The following is a 20,972-nucleotide window of genomic DNA, read 5'->3' on the forward strand; positions in this document are numbered from 1 at the left end:
CGCAGAGAGAGAGAGAAAAAGAGAGATGCAGAGAGAGAGAGAGAGACGCAGAGAGAGAGAGAGAGAGACGCAGAGAGAGAGGGAGAGAGACGCAGAGAGAGAGAGAAAGAGAGAGAGAGAGAGAGAGAGAGAGGGAGATGGCATCAAATTAGGACAACATTTCACTGACACACTCAATCACAGGCTGTACTACACCGAGGGGGTCTGTGAGTGATTGCACAGGGTGATCCCACACCGAGAGGTCTGTGAGTGATTGCACAGGCTGATCCCACACCGAGGGGGTCTCTGAGTGACTGCACAGGCTGATCCCACACCGAGGGGGTCTCTGAGTGATTGCACAGGGTGATCCCACACCGAGGGGGTCTCTGAGTGACTGCACAGAGTGATCCCACACACCGAGGGGTCTCTGAGTGACTGCACAGGCTGATCCCACACCGAGGGGGTCTCTGAGTGATTGCACAGGGTGATCCCACACCAAGAGGGTCTCTGAGTGACTGCACAGGGTGATCCCACACCGAGGGGGTCTCTGAGTGATTACACAGGCTGATCCCACACCGAGGGGGTCTCTGAGTGATTGCACAGGCTGATCCCACACCGAGGGGGTCTCTGAGTGACTGCACAGGCTGATCCCACACCGAGGGGGTCTCTGAGTGACTGCACAGGGTGATCCCACACCGAGGGGGTCTCTGAGTGACTGCACAGGCTGATCCCACACCGAGGGGGTCTCTGAGTGATTGCACAGGGTGATCCCACACCGAGGGGGTCTCTGAGTGACTGCACAGGGTGATCCCACACCGAGAGGTCTGTGAGTGATTGCACAGGGTGATCCCACACACCGAGGGGGTCTGTGAGTGACTGCACAAGGTGATCCCACACACTGAGGGGGTCTCTGAGTGACTGCACAGGGTGATCCCACACATCGAGGGGGTCTGTTAGTGACTGCACAGGGTGATCCCACACACCGAGGGGGTCTGTTAGTGACTGCACAGGGTGATCCCACACACCGAGGGGGTCTGTTAGTGACTGCACAGGGTGATCCCACACACCGAGGGGGTCTCTGAGTGACTGCACAGGGTGATCCCACACACCGAGGGGGTCTGTTAGTGACTGCACAAGGTGATCCCACACACCGAGGGGGTCTGAGTGACTGCACAGGGTGATCCCACACACCGAGGGGGTCTGTGAGTGACTGCACAGGGTGATCCCACACACCGAGGGGGTCTGTTAGTGACTGCACAGGGTGATCCCACACACCGAGGGGGTCTGTTAGTGACTGCACAGGGTGATCCCACACACCGAGGGGGTCTGTGAGTGACTGCACAGGGTGATCCCACACATCGAGGGGGTCTCTGAGTGACTGCACAGGGTGATCCCACACACCGAGGGGGTCTGTTAGTGACTGCACAGGGTGATCCCACATACCGAGGGGTCTGTGAGTGACTGCACAGGGTGATCCCACACCGAGAGGGGGTCTCTGAGTGACTGCACAGGGTGATCCCACACACCGAGGGGGTCTCTGAGTGACTGCACAGGGTGATCCCACACCGAGGGGGTCTCTGAGTGACTGCACAGGGTGATCCCACACACCGAGGGGGTCTGTGAGTGACTGCACAGGGTGATCCCACACATCGAGGGGGTCTCTGAGTGACTGCACAGGGTGATCCCACACACCGAGGGGGTCTGTTAGTGACTGCACAGGGTGATCCCACATACCGAGGGGTCTGTGAGTGACTGCACAGTGTGATCCCACACCGAGAGGGGGTCTCTGAGTGACTGCACAGGGTGATCCCACACACCGAGGGGGTCTCTGAGTGACTGCACAGGGTGATCCCACACCGAGGGGGTCTCTGAGTGACTGCACAGGGTGATCCCACACCGAGGGGGTCTCTGAGTGACTGCACAGGGTGATCCCACACATCGAGGGGGTCTCTGAGTGACTGCACAGGGTGATCCCACACACCGAGGGGGTCTGTTAGTGACTGCACAGGGTGATCCCACATACCGAGGGGTCTGTGAGTGACTGCACAGGGTGATCCCACACCGAGAGGGGGTCTCTGAGTGACTGCACAGGGTGATCCCACACACCGAGGGGGTCTCTGAGTGACTGCACAGGGTGATCCCACACCGAGGGGGGGTCTCTGAGTGACTGCACAGGGTGATCCCACACACCGAGAGGGGGTCTGTGAGTGACTGATTGAACATTCAGGGATTGAGGTGGAGCAGCGGATGATTGGGTGAGTGTTTCATTTGGAAAGGTTAGTGCTGGGGTTTGTGGGATTGATGTTATTCTGTTAGTTGGATCATCTGCCTGCGCCGGGATATGCAAAAGCTGGGGTTAGTTTCTCAAAACAGGGAGCTTGTTAGACTTACCAGAGATTCACCAGAGAGAACTTCAAGGAGAGAAATCAGGTTATGTCCATCTCGTAAATCTTCGTAAAGATCATCGATACTTCGGTGAGCCTGATACAAACACAAATCATTACAACCAGCCCCGATATTCCCACCGGCCCCACACTGACACCAACCCCGATATCGCCAGAGACCCCACACTGACACCAACCCCGATATCCCCAGAGACCCCACACTGACACCAACCCCGATATCCCCAGAGACCCCACACTGACACCAACCCCGACATCTCCACAGACCCCACATTGACACCAACACCATCCCCACAGACCCCACACTGACACCAACCCCGACATCCCCACAGACCCCACATTGACACCAACCCCGACATCTCCACAGACCCCACATTGACACCAACCCCGACATCCCCACAGACCCCACACTGACACCAACCCCGACATCCCCACAGACCCCACATTGACACCAACATCATCCCCAGAGACTCCACACTGACACCAACCCCGATATCCCCAGAGACCCCACACTGACACCAACACCATCCCCAGAGACCCCACACTGACACCAACCCTGATATCCCCAGAGACCCCACACTGACACCAACCCCGACATCCCCACAGACCCCACATTGACACCAACCCCGACATCCCCAGAGACCCCACACTGACACCAACACCATCCCCAGAGACCCCACACTGACACCAACCCCGACATCTCCACAGACCCCACACTGACACCAACCCCGACATCTCCACAGACCCCACACTGACACCAACCCCGACATCCCCACAGACCCCACACTGACACCAACCCCGACATCCCCACAGACCCCACACTGACACCAACCCCGACATCCCCACAGACCCCACACTGATACCAACACCATCCCCTGATGAAGGGCTTTTGCCCAAAATGTCGATTTTGAAGCTCCTTGGATGCTGCCTGAACTGCTGTGCTCTTCCAGCACCACTAATCCAACACCATCCCCGCAGATCCCCCATTGACCACTAGCCATCTTCCCCAGATCCCAGCCCACTCTCTCTCTCACCCAATATCAATCCACTGCCTGCCAATCTCCCAAAATGGTCAAAAGTGAGGACTGCAGATGCTGGAAACCAGAGTTTAGATTAGAGTGGTGCTGGAAAAGCACAGCAGGTCAGGCAGCATCCGAGGAGCAGGAAAATTGATCTCTTCACCCTGGAGGCTCCCTGCCTCTCTTCCTGATGAAGGGCAGAGGGGGTGGGATGGCCATGTTGGTAAGGGATGATATTCAGTCCCTTGCGCGGGGGGACCTAGAGTCAGGAGATGTAGAGTCAGTGTGGATAGAGCTGCGAAATACTAAGGGTAAAAAGACCCTCTTGGGAGTTATCTACAGGCCCCCAAACAGTAGTCTGGATGTCGGATGTAAGTTGAATCAGGAGCTGAAATTGGCCTGTCGCAAAGATGTCACTACAGTTGTTATGGGGGATTTCAACATGCAGGTAGACTGGGAGAATCAGGATGGTATGGGGCTTCAAGAAAAAGACTTTGCTGTGTGCCTCAGAGATGGATTCTTAGAGCAGCTGGTGCTGGAGCCGACCAGGGAGAAGGCAATTCTGGATCTGGTATTGTGTAACAAACCAGAATTGGTCAGGGACCTCGAAGTGAAGGAGCCATTGGGAAGTAGTGACCATAATACATTAAGCTTCAATCTGCAATTTGAGAGGGAGAGGGTACAGTCGGAAGTGACAATATTTCTGTTGAATAAAGGGAACTATGGAGCTATGAGGGAGGAGCTGGCCAAAGTTCAATGGTGCAATACCTTAGCAGGGAGGACCGTGGAGGAACAATGGCGGATATTTCTGTGTATAATACAGAAGTTGCAGGATCAGTTCATTCCTAAAAGGAAGAAAGATCCCAGGAGGAGGCATGGGCGGCCGTGGCTGACGAGGGAAGTTAAGAAACATATAAAGTTAAAAGAGAAAAAGTATAACATAGCAAAGATAAGTGGGAAAACGGAGGACTGGGAAGCTTTTAAAGAGCAACAGAGGATTACTAAGAAGGAAATACGCAGAGGAAAAATGAGGTACGAGGGTAAACTGGCCAAAAATATAAAGGAGGATAGTAAAAGCTTTTTTAGGTATGTGAAAGGGAAAAAAATGGTTAAGACTAAAATTGGGCCCTTGAAGACAGAAACAGGGGAATATATTACGGGGAACAAAGAAATGGCAGAGGAATTAAATTGGTACTTCAGATCTGTGTTCACTGGGGAAGACACAAGCAATCTCCCTGAGGTAACAGTAGCTGAAGGACCTGAACTGAAGGGAATTTATATTTGCCAGGATTTGGTGTTGGAGAGACTGTTAGGTCTGAAGGTTGATAAGTCTCCGGGGCCTGATGGTCTACATCCCAGGGTACTGAAGGAGGTGGCTCGGGAAATCGTGGATGCATTGGTGATTATTTTCCAGAGTTCGATAGATTCGGGATCAGTTCCTGAGGATTGGAGGGTGGCTAATGTTATACCACTTTTTAAGAAAGGTGGGCGAGAGAAAGCAGGAAATTATAGACCAGTTAGTCTGACCTCAGTGGTGGGAAAGATGCTGGAGTCTATTATAAAGGATGAAATTACTGCACATTTGGATAGTAGTAACAGGATAGGACAGAGTCAGCATGGATTTATGAAGGGGAAATCATGATTGACTAATCTTCTGGAATTTTTTGAGGATGTAACTCTGAAGATGGATGAGGGAGATCCAGTAGATGTAGTGTACCTGGACTTTCAGAAAGCTTTTGATAAAGTCCCACACAGGAGGTTAGTGAGTAAATTTAGGGCGCATGGTATTGGGGGCAAAGTACTAGATTGGATTGAAAATTGGTTGGCTAATAGGAAACAAAGGGTAGTGATAAACGGCTCCATTTCGGAATGGCAGGCAGTGACCAGTGGGGTACCGCAGGGATCCGTGCTGGGACTGCAGCTTTTTACAATATATATTAATGATATAGAAGATGATATCAGCAATAACATTAGCAAATTTGCTGATGATACAAAGCTGGGTGGCAGGGTGAAATGTGAGGAGGATGTTAGGAGATCACAGGGTGACCTGGACAAGTTAGGTGAGTGGGCAGATGCATGGCAGATGCAGTTTAATGTGGATAAATGTATGGTTATCCACTTTGGTGGCAAGAACAGGAAGGCAGACTACTACCTCAATGGAATCAATTTAGGTAAAGGGGCAGTACAGAGAGATCTGGGTGTTCTTGTACACCAGTCAATGAAGGTAAGCATGCAGGTACAGCAGGTAGTGAAGAAGGCTAATAGCATGCTGGCCTTCATAACAAGAGGAATTGAGTATAGAAGCAAAGAGGTTCTTCTGCAGCTGTACAGGGCCCTGGTGAGACCACACCTGGAATACTGTGTGCAGTTCTGGTCTCCAAATTTGAGGAAAGACATTCTGGCTATTGAGGGAGTGCAGCGTAGGTTCACGAGGTCAATTCCTGGAATGGCGGGATTACCTTACACTGAAAGACTGGAGCGACTGGGCTTGTATACCCTTGAGTTTAGAAGACTGAGAGGGGATCTGATTGAGATATATAAGATTATTAAAGGATTGGACACTCTGGCAGCAAGAAACATGTTTCCGCTGATGGGTGAGTCCCGAACCAGAGGACACAGCTTAAAAATACGGGATAGACCATTTAGGACAGAGATGAGGAGAAACTTCTTCACCCAGAGAGTGGTGGCTGTGTGGAATGCTCTGCCCCAGAGGGCAGTGGAGGCCCAGTCTCTGGATTCATTTAAGAAAGAGTTGGATAGAGCTCTCAAGGATAGTGGAATCAAGGATTATGGAGATAAGGCAGGAACAGGATACTGATTAAGGATGATCAGCCATGGTCATAATGAATGGTGGTGTAGGCTTGAAGGGCAGAATGGCCTACTCCTGCACCTATTGTCTATTGTCTATTGCCTGAAATGGTGATTTCCCTGCTCCTTGGATGCTGCCTGACCTGCTGCACTTTTTCAGCACCACTCTAATCTAAACTCCCAAACTGGTTCACCCCAAGACCCACCAACCCAAGGCTGGACAAGGTTCACCCCAACCTGAGGGTTCATACACCAAACCCCCCCACCCCACCCATACCCCAATTCAACCCCTCATCTCCCACAGTCCGATAGCCCCAACCCAATACTCATACTCCAGTCGCTCTGAGCCCCCACACCTGAATCTCCTCCAATGCTAACCTTCAGGATATGTGGTAACAGTTCCTAAATCCTTGCATTGTGCCTGAACATTCACACCACGGCCAGAGCACGGCCTGAAATCCATCACGAATGTCATATCACCAACAATCCCAGCATGCACCATGATGAGACCCGCAGACCAAACCCCAAACACAGCAAACGCTTTCTTACTGATTGCAGGGCCAGGGGGCGAGGGCAAGGGCAGGCGTGGATGTGGGTGGGGGGTGGGGGTCATGGGGTGGGTCAAGATGCTATGGTGGGGTGCAGTCAGGGTGCAGGGAGCAGTGAGTGGGGCTAAAGAGGTGGGTCTGGGGAGGGTCAGGATGTAAGGGTATGTTGGGGGTGCCAGATGGACATGACTGGGTGGGGGTGGAGGGGGAGTGTTGGGGGTAAAGTCAGGGTGGGTGGGCGTAGGGTCAGGGCAGTGGCAGGAGTGCGCGGCTGGGTAGGGAAGGTTTGGGTAATGTATGATTTGGGGTTTGGAGGGTTTCAGATGGGTTCAGAAAATGAGACATAATACACAAGCAATGCACACTCACTCACTCATACAGCCACACGGCCCCATTTACTTACACACACACACAGACACACACTCACACAGACACACAGACACACAGACACACAGACACACACACACTCATACAGCCACACAGCCCCATTTACTTACACACACACACACAAACACACACACACACCCTCACTCATACAGCCACACAGCCCCATTTACTTACACACACACACACACACCCACATACACACACACACACTCTCACACACAGAAAGCTCCCAGACACACAGCCCCATATACACACAAACCCATATACACACACACCATCACACAGCCTCTTATATACACACTCACTCACACACACAGAAAGCCCCCACACACACCCAGCCCCATATACACACTCACTCACACACAGACACAGCCTCATATACACACACTCACTCACACACACAGAAAGCCCCCACACACACACAGCCCCACATACACACTCACTCACACACACACACAGCCCCACATACACACACACAGCCCCATACACACACACACACAGACACACACACACAGCCCCATACACACACACACACAGACACACACACACAGCCCCATACACACACACACACAGACACACACACACAGCCCCATACACACACACACACACACACACACACACACAGACACACACACACAGCCCCATACACACACACACACACACAGACACACACACACAGCCCCATACACACACACACACAGACACACACACACAGACACACACACACAGCCCCATACACACACACACACACACACACACACAGACACACACACACAGCCCCATACACACACACACACACACAGACACACACACACAGCCCCATACACACACACACACAGACACACACACACAGACACACACACACACAGCCCCATACACACACACACACACACAGACACGTGCAAACAAGCTGGAACTGCCCCAGAAAGCAACATACCTCAGCTTTCCAATGCTGACCGAGAGAGAGAGAGAGAGAGAGAATATCAGACAGCGAGGAAGGTGAAGAAAAGGGACAAAGAGGAGATAGGATAGGGGAGAGAACAGAAAAAACAGAGCAAATATTAGTCTATTGTGACACAATAGATTCAAAGTCTAAAATCACAGCAGTGAACGCAGACAAGATAAATCTACGCAAGACAGAGAGTGTGATAGAGAAAGCAGCACAGAGAGAGAGATGGAGTGAGGGAGAGACGGAGCGAAATAGATTTAGACAGAGAGAGAAAGAGAGTTGGAAAGAGAGAGAGAGAGAGAGACATTGATAGAGGGAGAGTGAGAGAGTGTTTGTGGGACCGAAAGAGAGACAGAGACAATGTATTGGGAAGGAGAAAGAGAAAGAGAAAGGAAAAGAGAGATAAGGACAGAGACAGAAAGAGAGACATGTTCTTCCTGTGATGAAGGTAATGAACCGTGATAACCACTCCTTAATCAGTTCCTCTCTCTCTGTGATGACCACCCCCGGTCACTCCCCCTCTCTCTCTTTGATGACCACTCCCCGGTCACTCCCTCTCGTTGTATGATGACCACTCCCCGGTCACTCCCTCTCGCTCTGTGATGACCACTCCCCGGTCACTCCCTCTCGCTCTGTGATGACCACACCCCGGTCACTCCTCCTCTCTCTCTCTCTGTGATGACCACTCCCCGGTCACTCCCTCTCACTGTGTGATGACCACTCCCTGGTCACTCCCCCTCTCTCTCTCTCTGTGATGACCACTCCCCGGTCACTCCCCCTCTCTCTCTCTCACTCTCTGTGATGACCACTCCCCGGTCACTCCCCCTCTCTCTCTCTCTCTCTGTGATGACCACTCCCCGGTCACTCTCTCTCGCTGTGTGATGACCACTCCCCGGTCACTCCCTCTCACTGTGTGATGACCACTCCCTGGTCACTCCCCCTCTCTCTCTCTCTGTGATGACCACACCCCGGTCACTCCCCCTCTCTCTCTCTGTGATGACCACTCTCTGGTCACTCCCTCTCTCTCTCTCTCTCTGTGATGACCACACCCCGGTCACTCCCCCTCTCTCTCTCTCTGTGATGATCACTTCCCGGTCACTCTCTCTCTCTCTCTCTGTGATGACCACCCCGGGTCACTCCCCCCCCCCCCCCCCTTCTCTCTGTGTGATGACCACCCCCGGTCACTCCCCCTCTCTCTCTCTCTCTCTCTGTGATAACCACTCCCCGGTCACTCCCTCTCGCTGTGTGATGACCACTCCCTGGTCACTCCCCCTCTCTCTCTCTCTCTGTCTGTGATGACCATCCCCCGGTCACTCCCCCTCTCTCTCTCTCTCTCTGTGATGACCACTCCCTGGTCACTCCCTCTCTCTCTCTCTCTGTGATGACCACTCCCTGGTCATTCACTCTCTCTCTCTCTCTCTGTCTGTGATGACCATCCCCCGGTCACTCCCCCTCTCTCTCTCTCTCTCTCTCTCTCTGTGATGACCACTCCCTGGTCACTCCCTCTCTCTCTCTCTCTGTGATGACCACTCCCTAGTCATTCACTCTCTCTCTCTCTCTCTGTGATGACCACTCCCTGGCCACTCCCTCTCTCTGTGATGACCACTCCCTGGTCACTCCCCCTCTCTCTCTCTCTCTCTCTCTCTCTGTGATGACCACTCCCTGGTCTCTCTCTCTCTCGCTCTCTCCCTCTCTGTGATGACCACTCCCCGGTCACTCCCCCCCTCTCTCTCTCTCTGTGATGACCACTCCCTGGTCACTCCCCCTCTCTCTCTCTCTGTGATGACCACTCCCTGGTCACTCCCCCCCTCTCTCTCTGTGATGACCACTCCCTGGTCTCTTTCTCTCTCTCTCTCTGTGATGACCACTCCCTGCTCACTCCCCCCCTCTCTCTCTCTGTGATGACCACTCCCTGGTCACTCCCCCTCTCTCTCTGTGATGACCACTCCCTGGTCTCTCTCTCTCTCTCTCTCTGTGATGACCACTCCCTGGTCACTCCGCCCCTCTCTCTCTCTCTCTCTCTCTGTGATGACCACTTCCTGGTCTCTCTCTCTCTCTCTGTGATGACCACCCCCCGGTCACTCCCCCCCTCTCTCTCTCTGTGATGACCACTGCCTGGTGTCTCTCTCTCTCTCTCTCTCTCTCTGTGATGACCACCCCCCGGTCACTCCCCCCCTCTCTCTCTCTCTCTGTGATGACCACTCCCTGGTCACTCCCCCCCTCTCTCTCTCTCTGTGATGACCACTCCCTGGTCACTCCCCCCCTCTCTCTGTGATGACCACTGCCTGGTGTCTCTCTCTCTCTCTCTCTCTCTCTGTGATGACCACCCTCCGGTCACTCCCCCCCTCTCTCTCTCTCTCTGTGATGACCACTCCCTGGTCACTCCCCCCCCCTCTCTCTCTCTGTGATGACCACTCCCTGGTCACTCCCCCTCTCTCTCTCTCTGTGATGACCACTCCCTGGTCACTCCCTCTCTCTGTCTCTGTGATGACCACTCCCTGGTCTCTTTCTCTCTCTCTCTCTCTCTGTGATGACCACTCCCTGCTCACTCCCCACCCTCTCTCTCTCTCTGTGATGACCACTCCCTGGTCACTCCCCCTCTCTCTCTGTGATGACCACTCCCTGGTCTCTCTCTCTCTCTCTCTCTCTCTCTCTGTGATGACCACTCCCTGGTCACTCCCCCTCTCTCTCTCTCTCTCTCTCTCTCTCTGTGAAGACCACTCCCTGGTCTCTCTCTCTCTCTCTCTTCCTCTCTGTGATGACCACTCCCCGGTCACTCCCCCTCTCGCTCTCTCTCTGTGATGACCACTCCCTGGTCACTCCCCCTCTCTCTCTCTGTGAAGACCACCCCCCGGTCACTCCCCCTCACTCTCTCTCTCTCTCTCTGTGAAGACCACTCCCTGGTCTCTCTCTCTCTCTCTCTCTTCCTCTCTGTGATGACCACTCCCCGGTCACTCCCCCCCCCCTCTCTCTCTCTCTCTCTGTGAAGACCACCCCCTGGTCACTCCCCCTCTCTCTCTCTCGCTGTGATGACCACTCCCTGGTCTCTCCTCTTTCTCTCTGTGATGACCACTCCCTGGTCACTCCCCCCCTCTCTCTCTCTCTCTCTCTCTGTGAAGACCACACCCCCGGTCACTCCCCCCCTCTCTCTCTCTCTCTATGATGACCACTCCCTGGTCTCTCTCTCTCTCTGTGATGACCACTCCCTGGTCACTCCCCCTCTCTCTCTCTCTGTGATGACCACTCCCTGGTCCCTGGTCTCTCTCTCTCTCTCTCTCTCTCTCTCTGTGATGACCACTCCCTGGTCACTCCCCCTCTCTCTCTCTGTGATGACCACTCCCTGGTCACTCCCCCCCTCCTCTCTCTCTCTTTGAAGACCACCCCCCCCCGGTCACTCTCTCTCTCTCTCTCTCTGTGATGACCACTCCCTGGTCACTCCCCCTCTCTCTCTCTCTATGATGACCACTCCCCGGTCACTCTCTCTCTCTCTCTCTGTGCTGACCACTCTCCGGTCACTCTCTCTCTCTTTGTGATGACCACTCCCCGGTCACTCTCTCTCTCTCTCTGTGATGACCACTCTCCGGTCACTCCCTCTCGTTCTCTCCCTCTCTGTGATGGCCACTCCCCGGTCACTCCCTCTCTCTCTGTGATGACCACTCCCTGGTCACTCCCTCTCTCTCTGTGATGACCACTCCCTGGTCACTCCCTCTCTCTCTGTGATGACCACCCCCTGGTCACTTAACTATCCACTGACTCACCTTCATCAAGTGTTTGTTCACCCATTTTGTGAAAGTTTTCTTCTGGACTCGATCCCGTTCATCTTAGAAAAAAAAGAAACATTTAAAATGGTTAAACCATAATAAAGTGAGCAACAAACAGACCCAGGCTATCCACTCTGGCAGTAATAATCAGAGCCGGACTGTCCACTCCCGGAGTAATACTCAGACCCCGGCCGTCCACTCCAGGAATAATAATCAGAGCCAGGCTCTCCACTCCAGGAGTAATAATCAGATCAGGCTGTCCATTTTGGGAGTAATAATCAGATCAGGCTGTCCACTCTGGGAGTAATAATCAGATCAGGCTGTCCATTCTGGGAGTAATAATCAGACCAGGTTGACCACTTTGCGAGTAATAATCAGACCAGGGATGTCCACTCTGGAGTAATAATCAGACCTGAGCTGTCCACTCCAGGAATAATAATCAGACACAGGCCGTTCACTCCAACAGTAATAATCAGACCCAGACTGTCCACTCGAGGAGTAATAGTCAGACCCGGGCTGTCCACACCAGGAGTAATAATTGGACCTGGACCATCCACTCCGGGAGTAACAGTCAGTACTGGACTGTCCGCTCCGGGAGTAACAGTCAGTAGTGGACTGTCCGCTCCCGGAGTAACAGTCAGTACTGGACTGTCCGCTCCCGGAGTAACAGTCAGTACTGGACTGTCCGCTCCGGGAGTAACAGTCAGTACTCGACTGTCCAATCCGGGAGGATCAGTCAGTACAGGACTGTCCGCTCCGGGAGTAACAGTCAGTGCTGGACTGTCCGCTCCGGGAGTAACAGTCAGTACAGGACTATCCGCTCCGGGAGTAACAGTCAGTACTGGACTGTCCACTCCGGGAGTAACAGTCAGTATTGGACTGTCCGCTCCGGGAGTAACAGTCAGTACAGGACTGTCCGCTCCGGGAGTAACAGTCAGTACTGGACTGTCCGCTCCGGGAGTAACAGTCAGTACTGGACTGTCCGCTCCGGGAGTAACAGTCAGTACTGGACTGTCCGCTCCGGGAGTAACAGTCAGTACTGGACTGTCCGCTCCGGGAGTAACAGTCAGTACTGGACTGTCCGCTCCGGGAGTAACAGTCAGTACTGGTCTGTCCGCTTCGGGAGTAACAGTCAGTACTGGACTGTCTGCTCCGGGGGGAACAGTCAGTACTGGACTGTTCGCTCCGGGAGTAACAGTCAGTACTGGACTGTCCGCTCCGGGAGTAACAGTCAGTACTGGACTGTCCGCTCCGGGAGTAACAGTCAGTATTGGACTGTTCGCTCCGGGAGTAACAGTCAGTACCGGACTGTCTGCTCCGGGGGGAACAGTCAGTACTGGACTGTCCGCTCCGGGAGTAACAGTCAGTACTCGACTGTCCGCTCCGGGAGTAACAGTCAGTACTGGACTGTCCGCTCCGGGAGTAACAGTCAGTACTGGACTGTTCGCTCCGGGAGTAACAGTCAGTACTGGACTGTCCGCTCCGGGGGGAACAGTCAGTACTGGACTGTCCGCTCCGGGAGTAACAGTCAGTACTGGACTGTCTGCTCCAGGGGGAACAGTCAGTACTGGACTGTTCGCTCCGGGAGTAACAGTCAGTACTGGACTGTCCGCTCCGGGAGTAACAGTCAGTACTGGACTGTCCGCTCCGGGAGTGACAGTCAGTACTGGACTGTTCGCTCCGGGAGTAACAGTCAGTACTGGACTGTTCGCTCCGTGAGTAACAGTCAGTACTGGACTGTCCGCTCCGGGAGTAACAGTCAGTACCGGACTGTCCGCTCCGGGAGTAACAGTCAGTACCGGACTGTTCTAATGAGCAACACAGAAAACATTCCAGAGTAAATCCCCACCGAAGGGTCAATGTTCATGTGTGTGTGCGCTCATACATCATGAATGACTTGTTTTCGAGGCTGTGAGTGTATATAAGCCTGGGGCAGGTCAGTAAACCTCCATGTGCTGACTGTGGTGAATCATCCTCGCTCTCATCGCAACAAGATTCATTTAGATTCTGAAGAAGAAAATACTTCCAAGGCAGGCCACTGGCAAGACATCAATATCCAGTGTCCCAGCTCCAGACCACAGGGAGGGATGGGGGAGGGACGGAGAGTGGGAGGGAAGGACGGAGAGAGAGAGAGAGAGAGAGAGAGGAAGTGAAAGAGAGAGAGAGAGGAAGTGAATGAGAGAGAGAGAGAGGGAGAGGGACAAAGGGAGGGACATAGTAAGAGACAGTGAGAGAAAGAGACAGTGAGAGATGGGGGGTCAGAGAGAGAGAGGGACAGAAACAGAGAGGGAGTTGGACAGAGAAAGAGAGGGACAGAGGGAGAGAAACAGGGAGAGGAATAGAGGGAGGGACCGAGTGAGAGACAGAAAGAGAGAAAGAGACAGAGGGAGAGAGACAGAGTGACGGACAGAGTGAGACATAGAGAGAGAGATCGAGGGACAGAGAGCAAGAGAGAGCGAGAGACAGACAAAGGGTGAGGGACAGACAGACAGAGAGATAGGGACAGAGAGAGAGATAGAGATACAGAGTCATAGAGAATCAGAGAGAGGGACGGAGAGAGAGTTTGAATGACAGTGTGAAGGAACACACACAGACACACTGACACAGACACAGACACACAGACACACACACAGACACAGACACACACACAGACACACACAGACACAGACACACACACAGACACACACACAGACACACACACACAGACACACACACAGACACACACAGACACACACACACAGACACACACACACACACAGACACACACAGACACACACACACAGACACACACACACACAGACACACACACACAGACACACACACACAGACACACACACAGACACACACACACAGACACAGACACACACAGACACACACACAGACACACACACACAGACACACACACACAGACACACACACACACAGACACAGACACACAGACACACACACACAGACACACACACAGACACACACACACAGACACACACACACAGACACACAGACACAGACACACAGACACAGACACACACACACACACAGACACACACAGACACACACACAGACACACACACAGACACACACACACACACACACACACACACAGACACACACAGACACACACAGATGTTAAACGGATGGCAGTTTTTGATGGAAAATGAGATGGTGCCATTTCTGTATCGGCTGAAGTATTGAAGGATTCTGAAATGGTGAAGATGAAGATGTGAGGATCATGAAGACACAGCTGGGACAGTCTGCCTGTTCAATATAACAGTGTGCACTGACAGAATGCTTGCCTTGTACTAAAACAGTGCTTCACTGAAGTGTTCTCGAGTGTGTCAATAAAGGGAATATTACACCAGCGAGAGAAAAAACGTTCCCCATCAGTCTCGTGTTCCATGCTGCATTAAAGGGGGGAGGGGAGATGGCGGTTGAGGGCAAAACGTTGTTCTGAATCCTGGAATTTCTCACAGTGAGACTTTTGCCATAGTCTTAATGTCATCCAGTTAGTGCACAGCAAGATCCCAACAATACGTTCAGATTATATTTGAGTTTGTGATGCTCATTTAACAATACATGTTTCTCAGGATATTTAATCAGAATACAGACAGAAGACTCTCCAACAGTGCGGTGCTCCCTCAGCACTGACCTTCCGACAGTGCGCACTCCCTCAGCACTGACCCTCCGACAGTGCCCGCTCCCTCAGCACTGACCCTCCGACAGTGCGGCGCTCCCTCAGCACTGACCCTCCAACAGTGCAGCACTCCCTCAGCACTGACCCTCCGACAGTGCAGCACTCCCTCAGCACTGACCCTCCGACAGTGCGGCACTCCCTCAGCACTGACCCTCCGACAGTGCGGCGCTCCCTCAGCACTGACCCTCCGACAGTGCGGCACTCCCTCAGCACTGACCCTCCAATAATGCAGCACTCCCTCAGCACTGACCCTCTGACAGTGCAGCACTCCCTCAGCACTGACCCTCCAACAATGGGGCGCTCCCTCAGCACTGACCCTCCAATAGTGCAGCACTCCCTCAGCACTGACCCTCCAACAATGCGGCGCTCCCTCAGCACTGACCCTCCAACAGTGCAGCACTCCCTCAGCACTGACCCTCCAACAATGCGGCGCTCCCTCAGCACTGACCCTCTGACAGTGCAGCACTCCCTCAGCACTGACCCTCTGACAGTGCCCACTCCCTCAGCACTGACCCTCCGACAGTGCCCACTCCCTCAGCACTGACCCTCCGACAGTGTGGCACTCCCTCAGCACCTATCCTCCGACAGTGTGGCACACCCTCAGCACGGACCCTCTGACAGTGCGGCACTCCCTCAGCACTGACCTCTGACAGTGCGGTACTCCCTCAGCACTGACCCTCCGATAGTGCGGTGCTCCCTCAGCACTGACCCTCTGACAGTGCAGCACTCCCTCAGCACTGACCCTCTGACAGTGCGCACTCCCTCAGCACTGACCCTCCGACAGTGCGGCACTCCCTCAGCACTGACCCTCCGACAGTGCCCACTCCCTCAGCACTGACCCTCCGATAGTGCGGTGCTCCCTCAGCACTAACCCTCTGACAGTGCCCGCTCCCTAAGCACTGACCCTGCGACAGTGCGGCATGCCCTTAGCACTGATCCTCTGACAGTGATGCACTCCCTCAGCAATGACCCTGTGACAGTGCGGCACTCCCTCAGCACTGACCCTCCGACAGTGCGGCACTCCCTCAGCACTGACCCTCCGACAGTGCGGCATTCCCTCAGCACTGACCCTGCGACAGTGCCCACTCCCTCAGCACTGACCCTCCGACAGTGCCCACTCCCTCAGCACTGACCCTCCGACAGTGTCCACTCCCTCAGCACTGACCCTCCGACAGTGCGCACTCCCTCAGCACTGACCCTCTGACAGTGCGGCACTCCCTCAGCACTGACCCTCCGACAGAGCGGCACTCCCTCAGCACTGACCCTCCGACAGTGCGGCACTCCCTCAGCACTGACCCTCCAACAGTGCCCACTCCCTCAGCACTGACCCGCTGACAGTGCGGCGCTCCCTCAGCACTGACCCTCCGACAGTGCAGCACTCCCTCAGCACTGACTCTCCGACAGGGCCCACTCCCTCAGCACTGACCCACCGACAGTGCGGCAGTCCCTCAGCACTGACCCTCCGACCGTGCCCACTCCCTCAGCACTGACCCTCCGACAGTGCGGCACTCCCTCAGCACTGACTCTCCCACAGGGCCCACTCCCTCAGCACTGACCCTGCGACAGTGCGGCATGCCCTAAGTGACTATTAGGATCTTCCATTCATGTCCTAGAGTCAGACTCGTACCCACGAGCCTATGACTCAGAAATGAGTGTGTTACAGCCCTGACCGAGAAGTGGTAACTGAGAGTGAATGATTGAGGTGCAGTGGTTTAGGGAGTGAAGTTTGAGTAGAGCTACCAGTTGTGGAGGCGTTTGTAATCAGAGGGGAGCACAAGGCTGGATATTGGAGTGTATGGGATTGCAGGGGGTTACAGACCAGGCAGTAATTTGAAAACAAGGAAGAGAGCCTGACAGTGGAGATGTCGCCTGCTCAGATATCAGTCAGGCGGGGGGTCAGTCATCCTGGGGGTGAAAGGTGATTCAGACTCAGTGCCTGTTCAGACATGGGCAACAGATGTTTGATGGAGGTTCAAGTGAGGAAGACCAACTGGGAGTGAGCTGAGATTGTCAGATCGAATGGATGGGTGAGGGTTTCTGCAGCCAATGTGCTGAGGCAAGGGTGAGGGGTGAAAGGTGGGGTGGGCATTGTCAGGTTAAAAAGAGACAAGCCTTAGTGATGGAGCAAAGAAAGAGAAAAGGGAGACCGGTCTGAGATTGGCAGAGCAGAGACCAGAGTGCTGCCTGACTGGCAGATATAGAGAGAAGCAAAGCAGTAAATCCAGACCTCCAAGGGTTAACAGTAGCTCAGGACTGATCCGACAGCAACATCCGAAATACCCCGATCCCTCCCATCCTTCAGCTGGAGACAAGCTCCACCACCATCTGAAGCAAGTACCTTTCCTGGATTCAGTAGATTTCAACATATCGTGATAGAGCCTGTTGTCCGGTGACAAACGATTCCTGCTCTCCTGCCTTTTGTACATCTTCCAAAGACAGAGTGGGGGACGTTATGACAAGGAAAGCGTCTCTCTTTGCTCCGGCTGTTTACTGGGAGACTGTGGTGAGCTGCCTGCTCTCTCTCTCTCTCTCTCTCTCACTCAGTCTCTCTAACTGCAGCCTCTGTGCTCACAGAGCTCTGCCTGTCAGTACGAGTCTCGCTAAGTTTTCTTTGCCAGCCCCTCCCTGTTCTGTAAGGTAGAGAGTGAGGTGTGGCCACCAGCAGTGAGGCATATCCACAGCAATAAAACCAGCAGCTCATTGAGGCACGGGCTTGGGGGAGGGGACTGGGAGTGACCACACAGTGAACAGGGAGTGACCAAGGAGCAGACAGGGAATGGTGCTGGAAAGGCACAGCAGGTCAGGCAGCATCCCAGCAGCAGGAAAATCAACGTTTCAGGCATAAGCTCTTCATCAAGATGAGGCAAGGAGCCTCCAGAGTGGAGAGATAAATGAGGGGGTTGGGGGTGAGCTGGGGAGAAGGTAGCTGAGAGGGCAATAGGTGGATGGAGGAGGGGGTAAAGGTGAGAGGTCGGAGGGGAGGGTGGAGTGGATAGGAAGATGGACAGGAAGAGCAGGTCATGAGGGTGGTGCTGAGCTGGAAGTTTGGAACTGGGGTGAGGTGGGGGAAGGGGAAATGAGGAAGCTGTTGAAATCCACATTGATGCCCTGGGGTTGAAGTGTTCCGAGGCAGAAGATGAGGCGTTCTTCCTCCAGGCGTCTGGTGGTGAGGGAGCGGCGGTGGAGGAGGCCCAGGACCTCCATATCCTCGGCAGAGTGGGAGGGGGAGTTGAAATGTTGGGCCACGGGGCGGTTTGGTTGGTTGATGCGGGTGTCCCAGAGATGTTCTCTGAAGCGCTCTGCGAGTAAGGACAGGGAGTGACCACAGAGCAGACAGGGAGTGACTGTGAAGCAGAAAGGGAGTGACCACAGAGAAGAAGGGGTGTGACCATGGCATAGGCAGGGAGTGACCACTGAGTGAACTGGGAGTGACCAAGGGGTGAATGGTAGGAGATTGACACTAAGTGAAAATGCACAGAGAGCCCAGCAGACGCGATAGGCTATAAATGGCCTCCCTCTGTACGGTAGAAATTTGGTGATTCCATGGTAATCTGTCATGACCATATACGAAGGTCGAAAACCTGTCACATCCTGTAAAGGTGGGGAGATATCGTACACCTCCACCCTGTGAGAAATAAGAGGGAATATTTTTTGTAAACCCATTAGATAGTGCCCAGAGCCACTCCTGAGAACTGCATTACTCAGACATGACTTTAGTCATAAAACTTTTAATTCAGCTCATAACCTTCCCCAGTGTTTAGTCACTGACATGCCTAAATAAAACAAAATTGACCCCCAGCATTCGGCTAACCTTCACCTGACCGTCAGAGCTTGCTGCAGAATTATTTCTCGTCACTCCCTCCTGTAGATGGGATACAGATTTGTCTGAAACATGTTACAACTCAGAGTGAGGCCCACACTGGAACGTCAGACCTTGTGGAATTAAGTCGAGGGTGTGGACAGGAGAAGTGTGAGCAGCACGAGCTGATAGCCCAGGGGTTTGCTGGGAAGGTGCTCAGCACTGAGTTACAGCATTCTCCAGCTTGTCTAGACAACTCTATACAGATCGCAGATTCCTCAGAATCACGCTGATCTGCAAGAAAATGAGCGCAGCTGGAGATGTGACAGTGAGGAAGTGCAGGGCAGTGGGCCTGCCAGGGTAGGGTTGGGGTGGAATGGGAAGGCGGGGACAGGGAGAGACTGGACAGTTAAATACAAGACCAACCTGACCAAAACTTTAAGGTCAATAGAACACTGCGTTTTTGCATTCTGCCCATTTTCTCAGCTCCCTCTCCCCCATCTCTTTCCCTCCATCTCTCCCACCCTCAATTTTAATCTTACAGATAATCACAGGAATCCAGTCATTTACAAAAGAAATTTATCTCCATAATTTCCAGTCAGTTCAAACCAAGATCCTCTGACTGGCCCCACTGTCCATACATCATCATCTTCCAGTCAGAGAATCAGACACTACAGAAACAGACCTTCAGCCGAACCCATCTGTGCTAACCAGTCTCCTAAACTGATCCAGTCCCATTTGCCCATATCCCTCTAAACCTTTCCTATCCATGTACCTGTCCAAATGTCTTTTAAATGTTATACTGTACTCGCCTCGACCAGCTCATTCCATTTACACACCACTCTCTGTGTGAAAAGGTCACCCATGAGATCCCTTTTAAATTATTCCCCTCTCACCTTCAACCGATGTCCTCCAGTTATGGACTCCCCTCCCTTGGGAAAAAGACCTTTGCTATTCACTTTAACTATTCCAGGGAAAAAACATCCCAGCCTATCCAACCTTTCCAGGTAGCTCATTCCCTCCAGTCTCGGTAACATTCTTGCAAATTCTTTCTGAACCTTTTTCAGGTTAATAACATCCTTCCTCCAGCAGGTCGAGCAGAACTGTACGCAGTAACTCCAAGTGTGGCCTTCCCACTGTCTTGTAGAGCCACAACATGATGTCCCAACTCCTATACTCAATGCTCTGACCACTGTCAAATGCTTCCTTCACACTGTGTTTCCAGAGACACTATCTTCAAGGAGCTATGAACCAACTGATAAAGATTACAACCTTCTTCACTGTCCATGATCCCACCAATTTTGGTGTCATCTACAAACTCACTAACCATGCCTCATATATTCACATCCAAGCCCCAGTGATGAACAACAGTGGTCCCAGCACCGGTCCTTGTGGTTCTAGTCTGAACAACCCTCTCCCACCACTCCTCCGTGTCTGACCGTCAAGCCAAGTTTGCATCCAGCTAGCTCCCCCGAATCCCTTCAGCTCTCTTCTCATAGTCAGATCCAAAAACTGTGGGTTCCAGACCTACCTGACTCCAATACAATTTGCAGCTTTCCTTTACTAAAATGTCATGTTTCTGTAGTGTAGTGGGTATCACGGTCGCCTAACATACGCAAGGTCCCCAGT

The 20,972-nt window shown here is 53.2% G+C and overlaps 1 protein-coding gene across 1 annotated transcript in view; it reads right to left on the bottom strand.

The window, feature by feature from the left end:
• Positions 1–20,972, bottom strand: part of LOC122550221 (plectin-like) — a 109,379-nt gene that overhangs the window by 44,015 nt on the left and 44,392 nt on the right. Inside the window, exons 2-4 of the mRNA XM_087987779.1 lie at positions 11,851–11,912; positions 8,081–8,095; positions 2,371–2,460 (exon numbers count right to left, since the gene is read on the bottom strand). Of these exons, the coding sequence (XP_087843905.1) occupies positions 2,371–2,460; positions 8,081–8,095; positions 11,851–11,912 (167 nt within the window). The remainder of the gene's footprint in view (positions 1–2,370; positions 2,461–8,080; positions 8,096–11,850; positions 11,913–20,972) is intronic.

The sequence above is a fragment of the Chiloscyllium plagiosum genome, unplaced genomic scaffold (assembly GCF_037043375.1).
Source record: "Chiloscyllium plagiosum isolate Xiang-an unplaced genomic scaffold, Cpla_swu_hap1 HiC_scaffold_5, whole genome shotgun sequence".
NCBI classification, from domain to species: Eukaryota; Metazoa; Chordata; class Chondrichthyes; order Orectolobiformes; family Hemiscylliidae; genus Chiloscyllium; species Chiloscyllium plagiosum.